The sequence below is a fragment of the Anser cygnoides genome, chromosome 5 (assembly GCF_040182565.1).
Source record: "Anser cygnoides isolate HZ-2024a breed goose chromosome 5, Taihu_goose_T2T_genome, whole genome shotgun sequence".
Classification (NCBI taxonomy): domain Eukaryota; kingdom Metazoa; phylum Chordata; class Aves; order Anseriformes; family Anatidae; genus Anser; species Anser cygnoides.
This window is the reverse complement of record NC_089877.1, coordinates 61,216,367-61,236,368: the sequence shown is the minus strand read 5'-3', so window position 1 is coordinate 61,236,368 and position 20,002 is coordinate 61,216,367. Positions and strand designations below refer to the sequence as shown.

Sequence of the window (20,002 nt, the reverse complement as noted above, 5' to 3'; positions counted from 1 at the left end):
ATGGCATCCCTCCGTGGGGGGGCTCCCAGCAAAGCTGCTTTTATCACATTTCCTAGAGATCTGCTGGCCCTCCCTCCCTGCTCTGCACGTGTGCCTGTCCTCCCAGGGCCGTTTTGGCACTGAAGCTCCTGCATGTTGGTTGGGCACGTGCATGGTTTGTGTCTGACACACCAGGGAGGCTAAGTAAATCTAGTGACAACGTGCATGGAGCAGGTCCTGGAATGTGCTGTGGGGTCTCCTTGGCTGGAAAACCTCAGAGGACAGGGGCTGGGGCTGGGCAGCTCACCTGGAGAGGTGAAGAAGCAGTGGAAGTATCCTGAAGGACTCGCTGTCTTGCTGATAATGCTGCTTCCAGCAACTCTGCTGCAGGATTTGGCCTCAAAAGCATAGAGCAGCCATGATATTGTAAAATGGGGTAATCTGAGGTTTTCACGCGTGGCAGGAGGCAGTAGTGGTGCAGTGGCACCTGTGGCACTGAGGTGGGCACACACACAACGGCACTGATGGAGGCTGGTGGTTTTTGTGTCCCTCACCAGCCAGGGCCTGACCAGATTTATTTATTTTTCCCCCCCAAAGGAGCTGGACTTTCAGAAGTCTCAAGTTCAGCAAACAGGAGACAAATTTGTGTCTGTCGTCAGCCAGTTCATCACGTTAGCCAGCTTCAGCTTCTCAGATGTTGAAGATCTTCTGGCAGAGGCGAAAGAGCTGGTAAGGCCACCAAACTCCCTGAGATCTGGATAGCAGGGGAGGGACAGCCCTGCCCTTCCCAGAGCATGTGCTGTGTGCTGACATCTCAGATATCCCCCAAGAGATGAAGGAGGGCTGTCCTGCTGAGACCCTGGCATGAAGGCTCTGGGCTGCTCATCACTGTGTCTGAGGAGCTCAGTGACATGAACTGAGGCCAGCTCCAGGCCTGCTTAGAGAGGCTACTTCAAAGGTTCAGCTTCCCCAGGGCAGTGCCTTGGTGAGCACTTTGCAGCCACCAGGAGCCACATGCGGTGACTTCTTGCCACATCGTCCTCTCTTCCCAGCAGGCTGGCTAAAATCCAAGCAAATTGGTAAGCCGTTGGCTGACATCTGTGATTCCCAGGCACCCTTTGCTTCCCCTCTTTCAGCAAAGGGGCATGCAGCTGGTTTCTGTGCCCTCCCAGAACTGTCTTCCAGTACCTCCCCCCTGCTTTGGCTTTCATCTTAACTGACCTGGCAGGGAGAACCCAACAGAGAGAGGTCCCATCCTTATCCCACTGCATGAGCTACCTCTCCAAAGACAGAAGTTATCAAGTGCCACCACCTCCTTCTCCCTGGTTGTACCAGTGTTGACCTGATGGGGTCCTCCAGACCACCCGTGCTTGGCACCGTGAGTGACCACTGCCCTCCTGAGGCCGTGCCTGCACCCTGAGGTGAGGCCACCCTTCGGAATTGTTGGTGGTAGCCAGGCAGATCTGGCCTGCAGTCAGTTAGGAGATGGCGACAAGTGTCTACAAGCTGTGTCATCTTACGTTGGCTGGATCTGGAGGAGAAGCTCTGGTCACAGCCCCCATAACCCAGCAAAGCCTACTTTGAAGCAAGTGCGTGGCTGTTCCCATGGTCGTCAGATGGGATGGGCTGTGGAAAATGCACCAGCTCTTTATTTTTGAAACACATGTTCAAATCTCTTTATTATTTTCTCTTAGGAAAGCAGAAACATAATTATGTTAGAAATTTTATATCCCATGAGGATAACATTTTCAGCCTTTTCCCCTACCAGAATCTCCTGAAAAATGGCAGATAACATCAGTATTTTAATGAAAATCAACAGGAATAAACTTGATGGTTTTGATTGATACAGGGCACCTTTCAGATCCCCCCTTGCATCCTGAAGTGCTAAGTCTCATTAATAAAGAAATAAAAATGCCCTAAATGTCTTTTGAAGAGCCTGAGACACCCCTGAAAATAAAACTTAATTATCCAGGCAGGCTTAGTCCGCAGAGCAAAATTAAAGCAACTTATGAATCTGTTTGTGCTTTGATTTTGTTTTCCTTTTCTTTAAAGCTTGCTTATCTCCAGACCGCGCCATCTCCATATTAATGAACTTTCTGTGCACAGAGTCTCCTTCAAACTGGAAGTGAGAACAAAGGATTTCAGCCCACAAGGATGAGTTGTGGGCTCCTTGGGGACTGGGATGCATCAGCAGAGAGTGGATCTCCTGTCCTGACCTTTGTTACAACCTTATTTGACTCGCTTACACTAATGTTGTGCAAACAGCACAAAAGGCTGGAAAACTTCCCATTTCCCTGCCCAGTGCTGTGTCTGAGCCTGGGCAGAAATGTCTTAGAAGTTTCACCAACACATTTGGTTTCAATAGCAGAGCATGTGGCAATGATAAATAATACCCCAAAAATACTTCAAAGAAAACTTAAAAGTGTGAGTTTCCCTTCCCCTGCCGTGTTTACTATTAGTTTTATGTCTTCAGTCTTCAGTCCCACAATATTTTGCTTCCTTGCTTTTACTACTGCTTGGTTAATGAAGTCGAGCTGGGGGCTCGAGGGGGCTGAGCAGAGCCAGAGGTGCGAAGGGTCGGTGTTTTGAGAGAGGGGGCTACGGGACCTCTCCAGGGGGATTTATAGGTCAGCTAATGCACAGACAACAAGACGTTAGATGGTTCATGTCATGTTTAAGCCAAGGGTTGACTAATCAAAGTCCTGCTGTTAATTCCATTCTCCATCATGACCAACCATTGGACATGTTCCGCTCTGCTCCATCAGGTTGAAGGTTTTCCATGGGGGTCTTCCCCCCAGCCTGACAGCCTCCTGTCTGCTCTCTCCCCAGTTTTCCAAGGCCGTGAAGCACTTTGGAGAAGACACGGACAAAATACAGCCCGACGAGTTCTTCGGCATCTTCGATCAGTTCCTTCAAGCCGTGACGGAGGCCAAGCAGGAGAACGAGAACATGAGGAGAAGGAAGGAGGAGGAGGAGCGCCGGGCGCGTATGGAAGCCCAGGTGAGCAGGCATCCGCGGGTCCAGCAGCGCCTGGCGGGGGACACCTGGGGACAGCAGCCCTGCTGTGCCGTCCCTGGTGGCACAGGGAGCATTGATGGCCAAGCAAGGTGCTCCTGCACTTGTAGAGCACCCAGCTCTCGCTAAATGAAGCAAGAGGGTAGGAAACTACTGTCATTTCATGGTTTGGGGTTCCGGGTGCATGCGTGACAGTGAGATGTCCTTCCTCCCCGCCAGCTGAAGGAGCAGCGGGAGCGGGAGCGCAAGGCGAGGAAGGCGAAGGAGAGCGGCGAGGAGGGCGGTGAGTTCGACGACCTCGTCTCAGCCCTGCGCTCAGGCGAGGTCTTCGACAAGGACCTCTCCAAGCTGAAGCGCAACCGCAAGCGCATCGCCAACCAGCTGGCCGACAGCGGCCGCGAGCGGCCCGTCACCAAGCTCAACTTCTGAGCGGCAGAAGAGACGGTAAACAACGAAAACCACGAGTTTAGAAACCTGGTTAGCAGTCTTTTTTGAAGTGGCTAGGATTAATTTTTTTTTTGTTATACTGCCTTGCGATTCCAAGCGAAACAGTGGCACGCTCTTTCTGCCTGCGGGTGAGTGTGTGTGTAAGTACCATGAGTACGGTCGGGTCAGGTGGAGCTGTGCATCCGTGCGGGTGCTCATCCCCTCCCCTCTGTCCCCTTCGACAAGTGGCTCTCCAAAGGCACAAGCACAATGTCACGTCCGTGGAGAAAGAGAGGACTTGAGCACAGAGACACCCGCCTTCCTCGTGGTGGTCCACAGAGGTGATGGAGAGCTGCTCCGCGTTGCTCTCCCGCCCCGATGCCTGGGCACTGAGCGGGGCCATTTGCTGGGACGCCTTGCACACAACCCCAGCAGAAAAGAGGAAAAAGCTAAGTTGACTGGACTTGATGAGTTTTTTTTCGTTGTCGTGGTTATTCCCAAAACTTGCACTTCTGTGCTTACATGCTGGTCCCCAAGCTCGGGGCCGCGAGCGCTCCCGGCGATGCTCTTCTTCCCGTCATTTTTGGGAAACGCTCTTCTTTTCCTTTTACCTTGCTAAAGGAAAAGTTTCCCCGAGTGCGCTTATTGCTCACACAGCACCCAGGTGTATTTATACTTTTATAACGTTTCCTGGCCCGAGACAGCGGGAAGGGTTGGTTCTCGGACGCGACGAGGAGCATAAACTTTCGTGTTGTAATTTTTATTCTTGCTTTCTGTTCAATGGGACAAACTGTATCCTCTGTAGATGTCGGTCAGGACGGAAGGTCACCCGGCGTACAACGGGGCCGGTGCAAAACTCGCGGGCTCGCACCTGCGCCCGCCTTCTTTTCTGTTCTTGTTTTTCTTTTTTTTAACGGACACCAGAAGCAACGATGCCAAGAAACGTGTCTCTTCGCGGTGTCCTTTTTTTGACTGGTTTGCTGTTCAATGTCCTTGCAAATTTGTAAGCAGAACTACCTGTAAAATGTCAGTCCAAAAAAAAAAAAAAAGAAAATAATAAAAAGAATTCAAAGCTCTCAGGGAGTAATAATTTAAAGGTTTAGAAAATTAAAAATTGGAGAATAAAAAGTAAACGCCATTAACATATTAACATTTCTATTCTTAAATTATGCTGAGTATATAAAGAACTGTTACTTTTTGCTTTTATTTATTTGTGGTGTGTTTTTTGAGGAAACAAGACAAAACCTTTTTATACCACCAATACTTTTGTGATCCTTTTTTATTTGTTTGTTCTTTTTCCTGTGGAGAGATGAGTTTGTCCCTGTTGCACTAGATATTAACACTATTTGAAATAAGTTTTTTTTTTTTTTGTCAGATAATCGGTATTGCTGATGGGGTATGGGATGTCAGTGAACTATATGTACTGTATAGCGAAAGTGCTGTTTAAACTAATTTGTATAAAAATATGGTTCTAAGCACCTGAAGGCCGCGGGGTCTGCGTGCTGTGTGAAAGCTGTGAAATATCACTCTAAACAGAGTTGTCAAGAGCTGTGGTTTTACCATTTTGTTCTTTTCTTCATTGCAACTTTTGACGCACTGTAGATTTAAAAAAAAAAGGAAAAAAAGAAGAAAAAAAAAAGACTTTCTGAGTAGCATTAAAGCAGTAATAAATCAAGCAGGTAAGCGCAAAAGTCCAGCACCTCGTTTCCAAGCAGCTGCGCAACCTGCGGGTTATGTTCAAAGGTGGAGTTAAGCACTTTGCTTTCAGAAGGAGGGGGAAATAAAGACAAAAGGTAATGATAATACTATTCCTTAACTAAAGTGCCTCTATTTATATTTTTTATTTATGGCTGAAAAAACGGGGCTGGTACAATTGAGGGAATGGACTTGGGTGGGGTGGGATTTAAAAACAAAACAAAACAAAAAGATGAAAAAGGTTAAAAGAAAAAAAGTCTGGCCTCTGATGGTTTAAGGAATGGTTTCTCATGTCGAACTCGCAAGGCGGTCGGATGGGAAAGGGCGATCGCCTGCTGGGGTCCCGGCCCCTGTTCCTGCCTCGCGGCCCCATCGGGGCCTTTCTGACAAATTTCCTCTTGCCCTCCCAGACCTGGTTTTTGTTGTTGTTTTGTTTTACTTCAGCCTCGTTGTTGGGCTGAGTTTGCCATTTTTTTGTTTTCTTCAAAAAAAAGAAAAAAAAAGAAAAAAAAAAGAAAAAAAAATGTTATATATATAAATACAAAGGCTGTGTGCAGGTAATTCCATGTGCCATTGTCAAAAACTACTTTTAGATTGGTGCTGGTGTAAGTAGCCACTCTTTTCTCTTGGGTGTGTATTTTAAAGATGATTTTTTTTTTAATAATGCCAAAAATGAAAAAAAAATCCATAATAATTTGTAAACTGAAGTATATGTCTTGGACCTTAGTAGCTTCGTAGTGACCAAGGTAGTCTGTTAGGTGCAAGAATGTTATTAGTCCTAGCTAGCGGGAAATGCTGTGTAATGTCATGAGACTGTACATTTTCTAAGATGGCAATATGCAATAAAGAAAAGCGATTCCGGTGAGTGTACAGCACGGAGCCACGAGTTATTGTGCAAAGCAGCACAGCAGCCTCTCCTCAGTGTCACTGGAGATGGGAGAAGAATGGAATATTTGGGGGAAAATGGGCTTTTGAGGTTTGGGACAGATGTTGGAGGAAAGGCGTGAGTAGGCTGGTGCTCGGGGTTGCAAACACCTGTGAGAAGGCGAGGTCCCCATTTCAACCAGAAGTGCTCTGACCCTAAACCTCTGAGTTTTTTTATATTTTTAGAATTGAACAAGGCTGGTGCAGGTGAGAGGGGAAACCCTGGCAGAGCCTGGGGACCAGCAGCTTCTGGCACTGGCCACACTATGCGTTTTTACAGCCAGCCCAAGCTGTCTCTGGTGCCTTTCTGCCATGCAACAGTCAAAAATGCTACCACTTAATATCCCCCAACGTAGCTGAGGAGGGATAATTTTAATTCTACCCCTGATCACTCACTGTGTCAAACAGCCACAGGTCACAACGTGGGGCTTCGCCGATGTTTTCTCCTTCACCTGAGCACCGGTCTGGGCAGCGTGTGCGCACACGGGCAGTGCAAGTGCTTGCATGCGGGAGATCAGCTAGCTCAAAGCGCCTTGCGGGTGATCTGGATGGCACTGGTAAGCGATGCCATGGTAAGTGGTGAGAGTAACTCCACTATGGTTACCTCCAGGACTTGTCCCAGCGCTGGGTCTGTGCTGGGAGCCAGTTTTGAGCAGCCTCTCCTTGCTAAAACCCAGCTCTTTTGGATTTTGTTGTCACGTAGCATGAGCTCGGCATTAAAGCTCAGTTTCCTGGTTCCAGGGCGGCTCTGTGATGATCAGTCACTAAATTACCTTTTTTTCCGACTTCATTTACTAACCCACAGTCCAGTATTCTCATTCCTGCCTGTGCACCACAGCATGGAGCCGCAGGACAGCAGGGCTGGAGGGCTCAGAGCGAAGCAATCAGCCGAGATGGGCTTTCTATGGCGAATCTTCCCCGTTTAATGGCAGGGGAGATGAATGCTGTTTGAGTTACATTTTCTGGAAAGCGTGCACAATTCAGATGGGCGATTTGAGAGCGCGACGTGACCTCTGGGCAGCGAATTGCCCAATGTTCTGTAAAATGCACCAGGCTGAGCCCGGCAGCAGGTCAGGGAAGCACAAACCAGCACGGCACATCAGATTGTGCCGGAGAAATTAGTGACCTGGTTACTCAGGCATTTTTCCCCTGATGCTGAGAGCAGTTGCTAGGTTGAGTAAGTAAATTACACTTACGTGGTTATGAGGGAATGGCTGGGTGAGGGTTTTCCGAGGAAGCCACCTACTGCTTTTGTGCACATCCGTGACCCTGAGGGTTTTTAATCTGCAGGACTCCTCCGAGGGTTTTGCTCCTCGTAGCACAGGCAGCTCCCCAGCTTGCAGGGGTGTTGCTGAAATTCTCACCCTGCTGCCTTAAACAAGACGTGCTGTGGCCCCTGTGAGAAGCAGGAATGTTCCTCGAAATGCTGAGCATTTCCCCTCCCAGACTCCCCCAGAAAAGGAGTCCCAAAATGACAGTCCCATCATGTCCCAAAATGACATCCCCAAAATCACGCCGTGCTATAGCGCTGCCTGTGCGCTCCCTGACTGCAGCTCCCTGCTTTCCCATGGTTTGTAAAGGCAACGATAACAGATGCATAAAATGAAGGCTCCGAAGTATTTAGAAAACGCTCCCCACTCTGTTTTGGGGGCTTCTGCCAATGCCTGTCATTTCAAAAGCAGCTGAACCTGGAGGAGCTCCACGCTAGCAAGGAAAGAAACAGCAGGGAAAAAATGGCTCCTCTCAGAGCACATTTCCTTCCCGTGCCGAGCTGTAGCTGCATCCAGCTCATCTTTCACAACCACCCCACAAGCCCGCGGGCATGTTTTTGTACTGCTTCACCCAGTCCAAACATCCCGAAGAAGGCTCCGGGGCTTGGTGTCTGCCTGCGCAGCGAGTACCAGCACAGCCCCTCCAGGCTGGGTGGCAGGATGGGCACGATAATCCCTGCAGAAAAAGAAAAAAAAATACAGACTGGTCTTCGGTTGTCGATATTATAGATTGCATGAGAAGAGCCTGGGGCTAAGGCTTAGCCAAAAACCCACCCCTGAGTGAGAACTGGAGCGTGGGGCCGAGCACAGAGCTGGCCACCCTCCCCAGGACAGGGATGCTGGCGGCTGCCACCAGCTGCCTTCCTGCACCGCTGCCTGGCCAGGAGGGGACTGCGTGATTGCAGGCGGTTCAGGGTCGGACGTGGCTTCCCAGAGCACGTTGTGCACATGTTCCCTTCACCTTTGAGCCCCCCCTTCCTAAATCTCCAGCTTCAGCCACAGCCTCCTGGGGACTTTATGGCTGAGCAGAGCGGAGCATCCATTCTCCCCAGCTGGACTAATGTAGGCCCTGGGTGTCATGCCCTGGGGCTTGTGCTATTTTCACTTTATTTTTTATTTTTTTTTAACTCATCCATTTTGTGCCACAGGGAGGGACTTAAAGCTCGTTTCTCCATGTCACTTCTCCCGCTTTCCATAGTGGTGCTTGCCTAGAAAATAAAAATGCATCTAGAAGGAGAGTGCTTTTCCCCAAGTGGTTCAGCTGGGGGGATGCAGATGCTCCAAGACTCGGGCAGCGTGCTGCCCCTGGCGTGGCATTAGCAAATCTTTGCTCGTTTGCAAAGTCCATTGGGCACAAGAGGGCTGTGGGACAGCCATGTCTTGTCCTGCTGCACCCCCCATGGGAATCACCCATGGATCACGGAGAGCTCGTGGCTTGCAGCAGCAGAGCAGCTCCGGGGCACAGGTCACCCAGGCCTGTATCCCATTGCCTGTGATTCCTCCTGTGGGATTTGGGACCATTTTATTGCACCGTGTGCCTGTGTATTGCTTTGCAAGCAGCTCTAGAGGAGCAGCCATTTATTAATAATCTGTCACCAAATAAAAACACCAAGGTGAGAGGGAAGAGGCAGCACTGATGAACCAGGCACTGCCAGCATCAGGGCTGCAGCTTGTGTGGCTCCAGAGAGCACGCAGCACAGAGGCTGTGAAAAATGCTGCTTTTCTGATGTGCTTTCTGAATTATTCATTTCAGCCTCCATGACAAACCTTCCAAAGATCCAGAGGGGTAAACGTAGACCTTCCACTGCATTTATTGCAGCCCTTGCTCTTAATTCAGGCACAGCAGTCCTGAAGGCAGAGCGATCGAAATCACTAGCAGAAGTAGGTTTTTCTTATGCTCATTAGCAGAAAGGCTGTGCTGGCTGCTCAGAGCTCTGCTGGCATCTGCTGGCTACACAATCCAACGCTAGTGCTGAAAGAGAAGGGCTGTTGGATCTCATCCCTGTTCTGGTGATCGCTATCAGCTATTAGAGCCCATCAGGCTGTCACTTCCAAGCTAATTGTTTGTAGTTCATCAGCTGTACACAGAGCGTTGCCTTTGAATGCATCATTCATCCAGGGATCAGGAAGGGAGTGGGGAGTAATGACATGAATGAATCTGATGATTATATCAATGGCAAAACTTCAGACTCCAGTTGGAACGGTACCCTTTAAATGCTTCCCATTCCTAAAGACTTAACGTTTCCCTTCTAAGAAGTAATGCGTAAGCCACATCAGTGGCATGCACAAATGGTATGGCACTCTTAAAAAGGGTGAGGATGCCGGGAAGTGCTGGCTGAGTGACAAAGGAGCCTAAGGACGAATTTTTAGATTTGACTTAGACAAATGTTGTCGCTGGTATCCAGGGCTGAGCTGGTCTTCAAGCCACGTGAACTGCTCTCTCGTTTATGCTGAGTGTACTGCACCAAATTGTCCACGTGATTTTTGAACCAGGATGCTAAAAGGTGTCCCAATTCCCTTCACAGAGCCTTGTGCAAACAAGATTGGGGCTTGCCTCGCCCCCAGCCTCACCTCAACAGAGGAGGAAGGACAGAAGGACTGCTGAGCCATGGCAGGAGTGTTGGCCCCTCAAAGCTGCTTTTGCATTGTCCAAACCCCCAGTGCCTCGCTGCCATCTGGGTGCCCCTCCAGCCCAAAGAAGGGATCTGTAAGTGGGGTCACACCAGCACGGGCACATAAGGGATGTGGAGCTGATGTCCCCATAGTGGCTTGGCCAGGAGCCACCTCCTGCGATGTTTTCTTCCCTGGGAACGAGCTGTGACGATGGGCAGAGTTCTCAGAGCTGCGGTGAAGTAGCGAGGTGGCCGTCAGAGTTCCTTCTCCTGGAAGAAGATACAGAGCTCCCACGGGGTACGAGGGCACAGAGGCACGCTGTGCTGGGTTAGCATGGCTGAGATCTTCCCGTCACCGCGCCGTCGGTGAGAGCCAGCAGCCACCTTCAGCACAGCTGGGAGGCAGCAGCACAAGTGCCCTTCTGGCGGGCAACCTGCAACCTCTGGCCTTTGTTCTGTGTGTGTTGGTGTTTTTCTTGTTTGTGGGTTAAGACACTTCACCCTCCGGTTTTGTTTCTTAAAGCACACTTTGAAAAATGTGGCTTTAGAGACTCGTGAAACCGAATTACCCAACCGAGCTGTGATTATCAGCTCTGTATCAGCCCCTGCAAAATGGATCTGGTCAATAATCTTCCCTTGCTATGCCCCAGGTCAGCGTTTAACAGAAAAGGGCTATTTGGGACAGCTCAAAGGCCAGCTGCCCTCATTCAGCTCTGCACACGCAAGGCTAATGCACAGGCACTGGCCGGTGCTTGTTAAAAATAAGTGGAAATCTGCGCTGTTGCAGCGTCACTTCCACCTTCCTAGAAAGCCCTGTTAATTCCCTCCTGGTGCAGCTCCCGTGATGCCTCATGGCTGACCTCAGTCCTGGCTGCCCCAGTCTTGTCCCTTGCCAGAAGCAACTGCCACAGAGCTGCTTCTCTGACCTGTGGTAAGCCAGTCAGGGCACTAAATCAGTAGAAACCTCAGCCAGCATGCGAAAGAGGGAATCGATGGTTTTCTGTCGTTCAGTGCCTGAGCTGGCTAGAAAGAGTCAGCTGGGATGGCTGGGCTGGTCCCTTTTCAGGGACACAGAGCAGCAAGATCAATGCAGCCTAACATTGGACTGCACACCAAGAGCCAAGCACAGCAGTGCTGGACCTTCACCTTCCTTGTTTTCTCAAGCCAAGAACTATCCCGTAATTTGTCTGCTCTTACTGTGTTCCATTTGGTAGAAAAGCTCTTGCATGCAAAATGTGCCAGGAAAAAAATAAGTGGTACTAAAACCAGAAAGGCTCAAAATGGTAATTTCTGGTCAAAGTACAGGCTCTGCTTGAGCGCTGCAGAGGGTCCAGGTGGCAAGCAGTAACACCCCCTCTCATGCTACATGGCCTTTTTGTGGTTGTAAGCATGCATGCAGAACACACCAGTCATACCACAGCCAGAGGGCTGGCATTAGGGTGCTGCTCTGCAGGCGATATATGAACTACAGGCGGTCTGACCGTGCCTGCTGTCTGTACCTCGCACGCCTAAGGGTGATGACTATCGAGCCTGGACAGTTTTCCTGTGCTTCTGTCCTCCCCACGGCACTACAGAGCACAAGAGCTTACTCTAGGGAGCGTTGCCAGAACCCACTGAGATACGTCCCTTCTGGGAATGCAGGATCCCCACGGGTTTTCTTTGCCATCTCCTGGATCACAGTTTAAATTTTCTGTAGATAATATAAGTGTCAGTGACTAGCGGGACTCAGGCAAAAGCTCTTGAAGCTGTTGAGCCATACCTCGCTGCAGACAGGAGGGCCAGAGAAATAAAAGTGTAAGCAGTTCCTGTGCTACCCTTCTAACAAGTCACCAGTGTTCGCTCGCTGTCAAACAGCTTCCATGGAAAGCAGTCCAGCTTCTCCCTGAAACCGTACAAATGCACTGCTCAACTTGCAAAATCCAAGATCTACAGGGGAAAATGTGAGTACTGAGAGGTATCCAAGGGTCATATCTTTTCCTTGTGGACTTCAGGAGCATCACAGAAAGAGGTTTAGAATAATGCTTACAAGCATAAAAAATGGCTGCATTAAAAGTTCACAAACAATCAGGTCGCATTTCACAATTAGGTTTCTGTCTACCCTCATTCATCTAGCAATTTTTTTAGACAAGTTCCCTTTTCAAGCCTGGGTTGAGAATGATGCCAGGCTGAGACACTTTAATCTCCTGCATAAAAGACAATTTATTTCTTGTCTCAGTTGCAAAATAAGGATAGTATGTTAACTTGAGTCACAAACAGTTGAAAAAGCTGGTAAAACAGTAACATTATAATTTTAAAGACAGTACAAGAAAAACACTGCCCATCTTTCACATTTAACTCCTGCAAAGATAAAGAAGGACAATCTTAGGTTCTGATTCAAAATACTAATTTAAGGCTTTAGGCCTCAGAGCCTGTGGGCAAAAAGAAATTATACAGATAAATTCATACGAATTTATGCTGTGCAATTGCACTTCCATTTCCTTTCTGGTGTAATTTTCATTTTGTTTCAGTGTCAGAGCTGGTTTTTAAATATTACATTCCAGAATCAGATTGCTGCCATCGGTACAATGATATCTGTTCTCTGCATATACACATTTTCACATGCTTAAGCACACAAAGAACACGTGGCATTGCTTTACCTCTCCTGTGGATGCTCACCTCTCTTGCATGACTCCTCTAAATATGGTTAAACTGTTAGAGATGTGAGACACTTCTGACGAGCTCAAAAAGAAAGCGTACACCTTGTGCACAAGCTCAGTGATACCAAAGTCTACACCCACACCCTTTTCCTCAGTTCTGAAGAGCTCTCATTTCTCACATTCACAGTATTTTAAGCTGACTGTATCTGTGAAGAAAAAGAAAAGGCTGCTGAAATGCTGACAAGTTTAATCTTCCTTTCCCTCCCTCCCAGTATCACACATTTTCCCTCTCCGTAGACAGCTGTCACAACAATTACTGTTTTGTTATGCATGGGAGTTTAAGTAAAAATCATCATAATAGATCACTTTTTAGCCTGTCCAACATTCTGTGACTTTCTGCACTTCCACATATAATGGGTTAAAGCAACATTTTCCTGCCATGATGCGGTTTTCACAGTGTGGTTTTTTTTTAGAGTGTCTTCCCGCTGCCAGTGTGCAGCTTTCAATTGCTCTTTTGGCACTTTACAAACAGCTCACACAGTCAGTCGTCGGTTTGGGCTGTGTTTGTGTGTCTGCTCCTCAGCTTCAGTTTGGCGCTTTCTGCAGGACTGGAGCAATCGCTGCTTTGTTCTTGCAGCCAAACTCTTGTGCTGGCTTGGCCCAGCAGCTATCACCAGTGTATCAGGCCTGCTGAAATGGAAGGGGCACACCCTTTCCCTGGGATCTCTCGCTGCTTGCAGACTGGGCCACCAAACCAGAGCTCGCAAGACGAAGAAATCCGACTATGGCTCCTGCAGTCCCGCCTCTCCGCTTTCCTGGCAGCCTGGCTGCAAAGTGCTGCAAGTGCTGGGGCTCCCGCTGCTTCCCGAGGGAGACAGCCCTGGGGCCCAACGCCTCCATCCCGGACCCCAACCCTGTCAGAGGCTGGTGTCCACGGTGTCCGCTTTGGCCTGCATGGTGGCCTCGGAGACGGTGTCCGGCTGCCCGTCCCGACAGAAGAGGACGGCTGGGTTCTTGCAGGCCCACATGGCCACCTCTCCCCCGCTCGCTGGGCTGGAGGAGGACGGGGCGCTGCCCGGGGGCCCGCTGTGCCGGTTGACGTAGCGCTCCCGCACGCGGTCAGCCCGGCTGCGAGGCTCCGGCCGGCGGCCCGGGGCCGAGAGGTAGGCGGCCACGTTGTTCCTAGTCCTGTAGCCGCCCTCGCGGCTGCGCCGCAGCAGCACGGAGATGTTGGGGTTGCGGGCGGCGTAGATGAGGGGGTTGATGGCCCCGTTGGCCCAGGCCATCCCGCTGGCCACGGCGTCCATGGTGGGCGAGAAGGGCAGGCGGCCGGCGGCGGCGGCCAGCCCCAGGATGCAGTAGGGCCCCCAGCAGCAGATGATGGAGACGATCATGATGAGGACGGTGGTGGCCGTGCGCATCTCCCCGTAGGCGCGCAGCAGGTGCCCGTAGGTGGTGAGGGGCCGCACGCGGCTCTCGGCCAGCCGCACGGCCCGGCAGATGTTGTAGTGGCAGAAGCACATGAGGGCGAAGGGCAGGAGGTAGCAGAGCACGATGAGGGCTGCTCCGTAGGGCGGCCCCAGCCGCGAGGAGCCCCAGGGCAGCACGTAGACGCAGCGGTACGCCCCGGGACGTGCCTCCCGATGCCCCTCGCCCGCCAGCCCGTACCAGGGCCCGGCCAGGGCTAGGGCCGCCAGCCAGACGGCGGCCAGGAGCTGGGCGGCGCGGCGGCGGCCCATCTTGTGTCGGGGCTGGCGGACGATGGCGCAGTAGCGGTCGAAGGAGAGCAGGGCCATGGTGAGCGTGGCGGCGATGCCCAGCCCGGCGTGCAGCGCGGCGCTGGCCAAGCAGAGGCGCTGCCCGAAGAGCCAGGCACCGGGCGGGCGGCTGAGCAGGCTGAGGAAAGCCAGGGGCAGGCAGAGGAGGGCTCCCAGCAGCTCGGACAGCGACAGCGACAGCACGAAGGCGTTGGTCACCGTGCGGAGCTGCCGGTGCCGGGCGATCACCAGCACCACCGCGCCGTTGCCCAGCGCCGAGAGGGCGAAGATGAGCAGCAGAGCCAGCGCCTGCGAGGCCAGCGCCGCCGCCGACCACCCCGCCCCGGAGGCGGCCGCCGCCGCCTCCCCGCTCTCGTTGCCGCCGCCTCGGGAGAGGTTGCCCGGCGCGGCCGCCGCCGCCGGCTCCATGCCCGCCCGCCGCCGCCAGCCGCTGACGTCCTCCCGGCCGCCCATCGTTGCCCGGGGAAACCCGCCCGGCCCGGCCCGCCCCGCCGCACCGGGGGCGGGGGCAGCGGCGGCCCCACGGCCGCGGAGCCGGGGGAAGCGGTCCCCTCGCGGCGCCGCTCCTGTCATGGCCTCGCTCCCCGTCATGGCCCCGCTCCCCGTCATGGCCCCGCTCCCCTCACGGGCTGCGAGAGCCCGGCCCCCCCCGCCCGGGGAATGTTTTTTGGGGATGGGAAGGGCAATGGGTAATGGAGGCAGCAGGTTGATGGCTGAAGTGCTTCCGACATGCGCTGGGCTGCAAGACCCAGCTGGAGTGTGGGTACAGGAATACATCCCAAGGGATGTTTCCAGAAGCTATAAACACGCTGGTGTCTTTCATAGAATCCCAGAATCGTTAAGATTGGAACAGACCTCCAGCAAATCTGGTCCAGCCACCCCCCTACCACCAATGTCACCACTAAACCATGTCCCTAAGCACCAGGCCCAACCTCTCCTCGAACACCCCCAGGGACGGTGACCCCACCACCTCCCTGGGCAACCCGTCCCAACGCCTGACTGCTCCTGCTGAGCAGAAATGTCTCCTCATTTCCAACCTGAACCTCCCCTGGCACAACTTGAGGCCGTTCCCTCTGGTCCTGTCACCAGTTACCTGTGAGAAGAGGCCGACCCCCAGCTCCCCACACCTCCCTTTCAGGTAGCTGCAGAGAGCAATGAGGTCTGCCCTGAGCCTCCTTGTCCTCAGACCAAACACCCCGAGTTGTTCCTGCAAGCACAGACGACGTGCTCATCTCTGCTGCCCGCCTGCACCCCAGGCTGCACAGGATTCATCGGGGCAGGGGAACTTCTGCAGGAAATCAGCAGCAAAGCTGGGAGCAAAAGTCCCAAATGCCAGCCTTGAAAAGGCATGCTGGCAGCACAGCTGCTCTCCAAACTTGTGGATTTCAGCTTCTTCCCTTTCCAAAGCTGTAATTTTCAATTTGACTCTGACAGAAGAAATTCCTCTCAGTCCTCCCCATGCTAACCTTTCCCAAGCTCACCAGCCTGACTTACTGCACGGGCTACCTGGAGATAATCGTTCTCCTTTTCAGAAGAATTTAATGAGGCAAATTCCCATGAGCGTCTCCAATAAACGAACACCATTTTGTCCAGAGACACAAAGGAAATTACGGGCCCTGAGCGGCCTGAAGCTCCGTTTCTGCCACCGTGACGGCCTGCCCGGTCTCTGCCTGGTTTGTTCACCGCAGCCGTCCCTCACGGGGCTCGGCGCCAGCCCTGGCCGTGCTCTGCTGGGCAAGCTGCCCCCGCGCTCTGACAAAATCATAAGTAAATAAGTTTGCAATCAAAGGTCATAGTGGCTCCAACCTTCGAATCCGGCTACTCCCGTTGAAAGTTAACCCCATGGTGTTTGCAGACCGTGGTCCGAGATGAGCAAGAGGGCAGGGGTTAGGAAGCAGTGTGACGAGGACACAGCACGCAGCAGGCTGGGAATCCTGAGCACACATTTGTGCCCAGACCTGGGAGACGGGAGGGCTCTGTCAGGGATGAAACCAGGGCAGGGATAAAGGGATCCAGGACTGGGGACACTGGGGCATGCGGCAGAGCAGTGCTGTCACCTGAGTGAGAGGCATCAGGGAGGGTCAGGCAGTCCTACCAGCAGTGACACGCTTGGCAGAGTCCTGGAAATGGGTTCCAGGAGCAAGAACAAGAGGGGAAGGCAGTGTTTCCAGCTGGCATTTAATAGGAATCTGGCTTAGAAATTACTAATTTACAGAAGCAGAGAAGGCACATAAATTTGAAGACAGCTCTCCAAAGATCAGTTGCATTTTCTGTGAAAAATTATTAAAAAAAAAAAAAAGATTGTGGCTTCCCAGAGCAGCCGTGGACCTCCACCAATAGCCACAGCAGAGAAGCACGACCTGTTATCTCAGAACACAGCAGGCACCGTCGTGCCACCGAAGGCTGGTCCCGTTGCTCTGGCACATGGCAGCGAGCCGTGGGGAGAAGCAGAACAGAAATGCGCAGGCAGGTGAAGCGCAGCACCGTCACTGAGAGGCTCCGGTCACTTGAAGAAGAAGCCGTATTTCAGCGGGTCCTCCTCTTCCATTGTGAAGGTGGCCGTACCGGTGTAAAAGGCTTCTCCCGAGACTTCCACTACAACAGCGTTGTAGTCCCCAAACTTGGTTTCCTGCAGAGAGGGTTAGGGTCAGGACGTCCCTGAGCAACACGCTAACTTGGAGCAGAGAAGAGGGTACGGAAGAGGAATCCACCCCCCGCTGACACAGAGGATAAACCACATGGATTTATCTACATCAGCATCAGAGATACTTCTCACCCGGGCCTTTTCTGATAGCTGAGGATTTGCATTGAAGCCATGTAACACAACAAGGTCTTACCGTTACATCCTTCCCTAATAAAAAATCCTTGCTTGTGCAAAGAGCCCCAGGCATCTCCCACAAGCCCTCCGCAGGCACAGAAAGGCTTTTCTGCCCCTCCGCTGAGCCACAGCAACAGCACCTTCCCCGCAGTCCTCAAGCCAGGGGGAAACTCCAGCACAAAGCACTTGCCTTCACTGCCTTCCCCGTGAACAAGGACCCCGTGGTACTGCTCCGGAAGGTTCTGCTCTGGTTCAGCTGGATGAGCCCCTTGTGGTACTGCAGGGCGATGCGAGCTGTCACACCTGAACCCGTCGGACATCGGTCAACCTACAAGAGAAGATGAACCAGCTCTGCTTCTCTCACCTTTATACTGTGCTTAGGGGGAAGAACTCCTAGCCCAGGGGGTTGTAAAAATCAGGATATATCACAAACAGAAAGACAAAATATGCAGGTTTGGGGTATGAAGGGAAAAAGGCGGTGCCCGGTGCACCTGAGAACAGCCCGTTCCTGTACCTGTTCATCCGCAAACACGCAGATGTTGGTGGTGGGCTCCTCGCTGAAGGCGTCCTTCCCGTCCGTCAGTATGGTGCCGTAGAGGAAAGCCAGGTCTTCGCTCTCAGGGTGATGGAGCTGGAACTGGAAACAGCACAGAGAGGTTTGTGAACACATGCAGCACTTACTAATCAGCAGCAGGCGCAGCAGAGCCGTACCGCAGTGCTGTGCCGTACCTGCTTCTTCACCGCTTCCATCACCGCGCTCGCCGCGCTGACGAGGTCTCTGGTCTTCGAGGAGCAAACGTCGAGGCCCAGCTGCTCGGCACTGAGAAAGGCGTAGAAAGTGCCGCCGTAGCCGATGTCGACCACCACCTTCCCGCGACCGGGGACATCGATGGGTACGTCTGTGCAGAGAAGGGGAGCGCGGGGAGAAGGGGGCATGGTGCTGAGCGGTGGCCTCATGGGCTGAGGGCACCCAGCCGTGCTCTGCGAGCTTGCCCAGCGAGGAAAGAGATGACCCAAGAGTGGCACCGTATGCCACCTCCGGTGGCCTCATCCCACCTCTGGGGGACATCAGAACTGGCGAAGGATTCGCCCAGCACCCCAGCGCGGCCCCGCCAGCCCCCCAAACACCGACGCCACCATCTCGAGCCCCACCGGTGGCGGCGGCGAAGGCGGGCACGCTGTGGAAGCGGACGGGGTTGCCGCTGCGGTGACCGTCCCACGGCACGAAGGCGGTGACGACCCCACAGGGGCAGCGCAGGCGCACGGCGGTCTCGGGGCGGCGCGGGGCGGCCACCAGCCCGTAGTCGAGGGCGAAGCGCCCGAGGGCCAGCACGGCGTGGCCGCACATGGCGCTGTACCCGGCGCCATGCAGGAACAGAGCGGCCAGGTCGGCGTCGCCGACGGCCGCCCCGCCGCGCACCACCAGCGCCCCGTACATGCCGCGGTGCCCGCGGGGCTCGTGCATCAGCGCCCGCCGCACGTGGTCCTGCGCGGCCGCCATGTGCCGCCGCAGCTCCAGCAGCGACAGCCCCGCTGCCGCCACCGCCGCCTCGGCCGCCTCCAGGCGGGGGACGACGCGCAGCGGCTCGCCGCCCGTGTGCATCTCCACGGTGTGCAGCGGCGGGGGCGGCACCGAGCGGGGCGGCAGCCGCGGGGCCCTGCCCTCCTCGCCGCTGTCACCGCCACCACCCGCACCCGCGGCGGCCGCCATCGGCGCGGGCAGCGCGGGAAACGGCGGAGGCCACGCCCACCGCGGTAAGCCACGCCCACCGCGCGGAGAGCCACGCCCATTGCTGTGGCCACGCCCACCATCGTTCGGTATGTGGCCACGCCCACCGGGCGGGTGACACCGCCCACCGCCCGTAGCCACGCCCACTGGTTACGTCACCGCCCCCAAGGGGTGCGGCACCCCGCCCGCCGCGGGTTGCTCGGGTGGGCGGGGCTTGGCGCCGCGGCGGAAGTGGAAGTGACGTAGGCGGAAGGGGCTCGTTGCTAGGATACCGGGATGATCCGCTCCGGTAGGGACGGGGCTGCGCGGGGCGGGCGGGTCGGGAGGGGAAGGAAAGGGCCGGGATGGGCCCTAGCCTAACCTAAATGTAACGTAACGTAACGTAACGTAACTTAACGTAACGTACCGTGCCGCAACGCCCGTGCTCTCCCCGCAGCCGTCGCCATCCACCCCGCCTGCCTGGGGCTGTACTGCGGCCGCACCGTCCTGGCCGTCAACGGCTCCGTGGAGACCTACGGGGACTGCGGGGTAGGTGCGGGGGCTCCCGGGTCGCCGCCCTTTGTCCTCTCAGCCGCCCCCGGCGGCTGCAGCGCCTCGCGGCTCGGCTCCCCCCGTGACCCCCGTGCTGTGCTTCCTGCAGGTGTGCCCGAGGGGCCAGCGGACCGACGAGAACAAAATCTGCCGGGAATGCGTGGGGTCTCCCGACCGCTACGACTGGCTGTACCTCGGCTTCATGGCCATGCTGCCCTTGGTCCTGCACTGGTTCTTTATTGAGTGGTATTCAGGAAAAAAGAGGTTAGCATCCCCCTCCTCCGGAAAAGGCGTTTAAAGAAGGAAATCCAGTAACTGTGAGCGTGGTCTGAGATACTGAGCTGCCCCGCAGCGTGCCTCTTGGCTGAGCTGATGCAGCAGCGTAGAAGCTCTGGGCAGGTGGCTGAGGTTTTTATTTACAGCGGTCACCTCGGCCCTTCCCACCCATCTCTGCCTGCAGAGAAACCCACGTCGGGTTTCCCCATGGCAGGCCAGAGTGGTGCCTCATGTCACCCCCTCTCCCACGAGACTGACCCACCACCTGCAGAGGCACAAAGATTGCTTCTGACTTTTCTCTTTAGGAATGTG

The 20,002-nt window shown here is 53.9% G+C and overlaps 4 protein-coding genes across 7 annotated transcripts in view; 2 read left to right on the top strand and 2 right to left on the bottom strand.

The window, feature by feature from the left end:
- Positions 1 to 5,985, top strand: part of DAAM1 (dishevelled associated activator of morphogenesis 1) — an 88,338-nt gene extending 82,353 nt beyond the window's left edge. For all 3 annotated transcript variants that reach the window (XM_066998490.1, XM_066998488.1, XM_066998489.1), the window contains 3 exons: positions 577 to 708; positions 2,809 to 2,979; positions 3,214 to 5,985. In XM_066998490.1, the coding sequence (XP_066854591.1) occupies positions 577 to 708; positions 2,809 to 2,979; positions 3,214 to 3,423 (513 nt within the window). In that variant the 3' untranslated portion in view covers positions 3,424 to 5,985. The remainder of the gene's footprint in view (positions 1 to 576; positions 709 to 2,808; positions 2,980 to 3,213) is intronic.
- Positions 1 to 20,002, top strand: part of JKAMP (JNK1/MAPK8 associated membrane protein) — a 134,224-nt gene that overhangs the window by 110,993 nt on the left and 3,229 nt on the right. The window contains exons 1-3 of one of the 2 annotated variants that reach the window (XM_048066258.2): positions 19,047 to 19,172; positions 19,320 to 19,411; positions 19,524 to 19,678. In XM_048066258.2, the coding sequence (XP_047922215.1) occupies positions 19,160 to 19,172; positions 19,320 to 19,411; positions 19,524 to 19,678 (260 nt within the window). In that variant the 5' untranslated portion in view covers positions 19,047 to 19,159. Of the gene's footprint in view, positions 1 to 19,046; positions 19,173 to 19,319; positions 19,412 to 19,523; positions 19,679 to 20,002 lie in introns of those variants that run through there. The other variant, XM_066998496.1, reaches the window with a different exon arrangement.
- GPR135 (G protein-coupled receptor 135) lies at positions 12,791 to 16,386 on the bottom strand. Its single transcript, XM_066998495.1, has one exon. It carries the CDS (start codon positions 15,111 to 15,113, stop codon positions 13,476 to 13,478), a length of 1,638 nt encoding a protein of 545 aa, XP_066854596.1. The 5' UTR covers positions 15,114 to 16,386; the 3' UTR covers positions 12,791 to 13,475.
- Positions 16,501 to 18,904, bottom strand: L3HYPDH (trans-L-3-hydroxyproline dehydratase). The gene is made up of 5 exons (XM_048066162.2): positions 18,307 to 18,904; positions 17,884 to 18,053; positions 17,669 to 17,791; positions 17,345 to 17,482; positions 16,501 to 16,965 (listed from the first exon to the last, which is right to left on the bottom strand). The coding sequence occupies exons 1-5, from the start codon at positions 18,863 to 18,865 to the stop codon at positions 16,840 to 16,842; spliced, it is 1,116 nt and encodes a 371-aa protein (XP_047922119.2). The 5' UTR covers positions 18,866 to 18,904; the 3' UTR covers positions 16,501 to 16,839.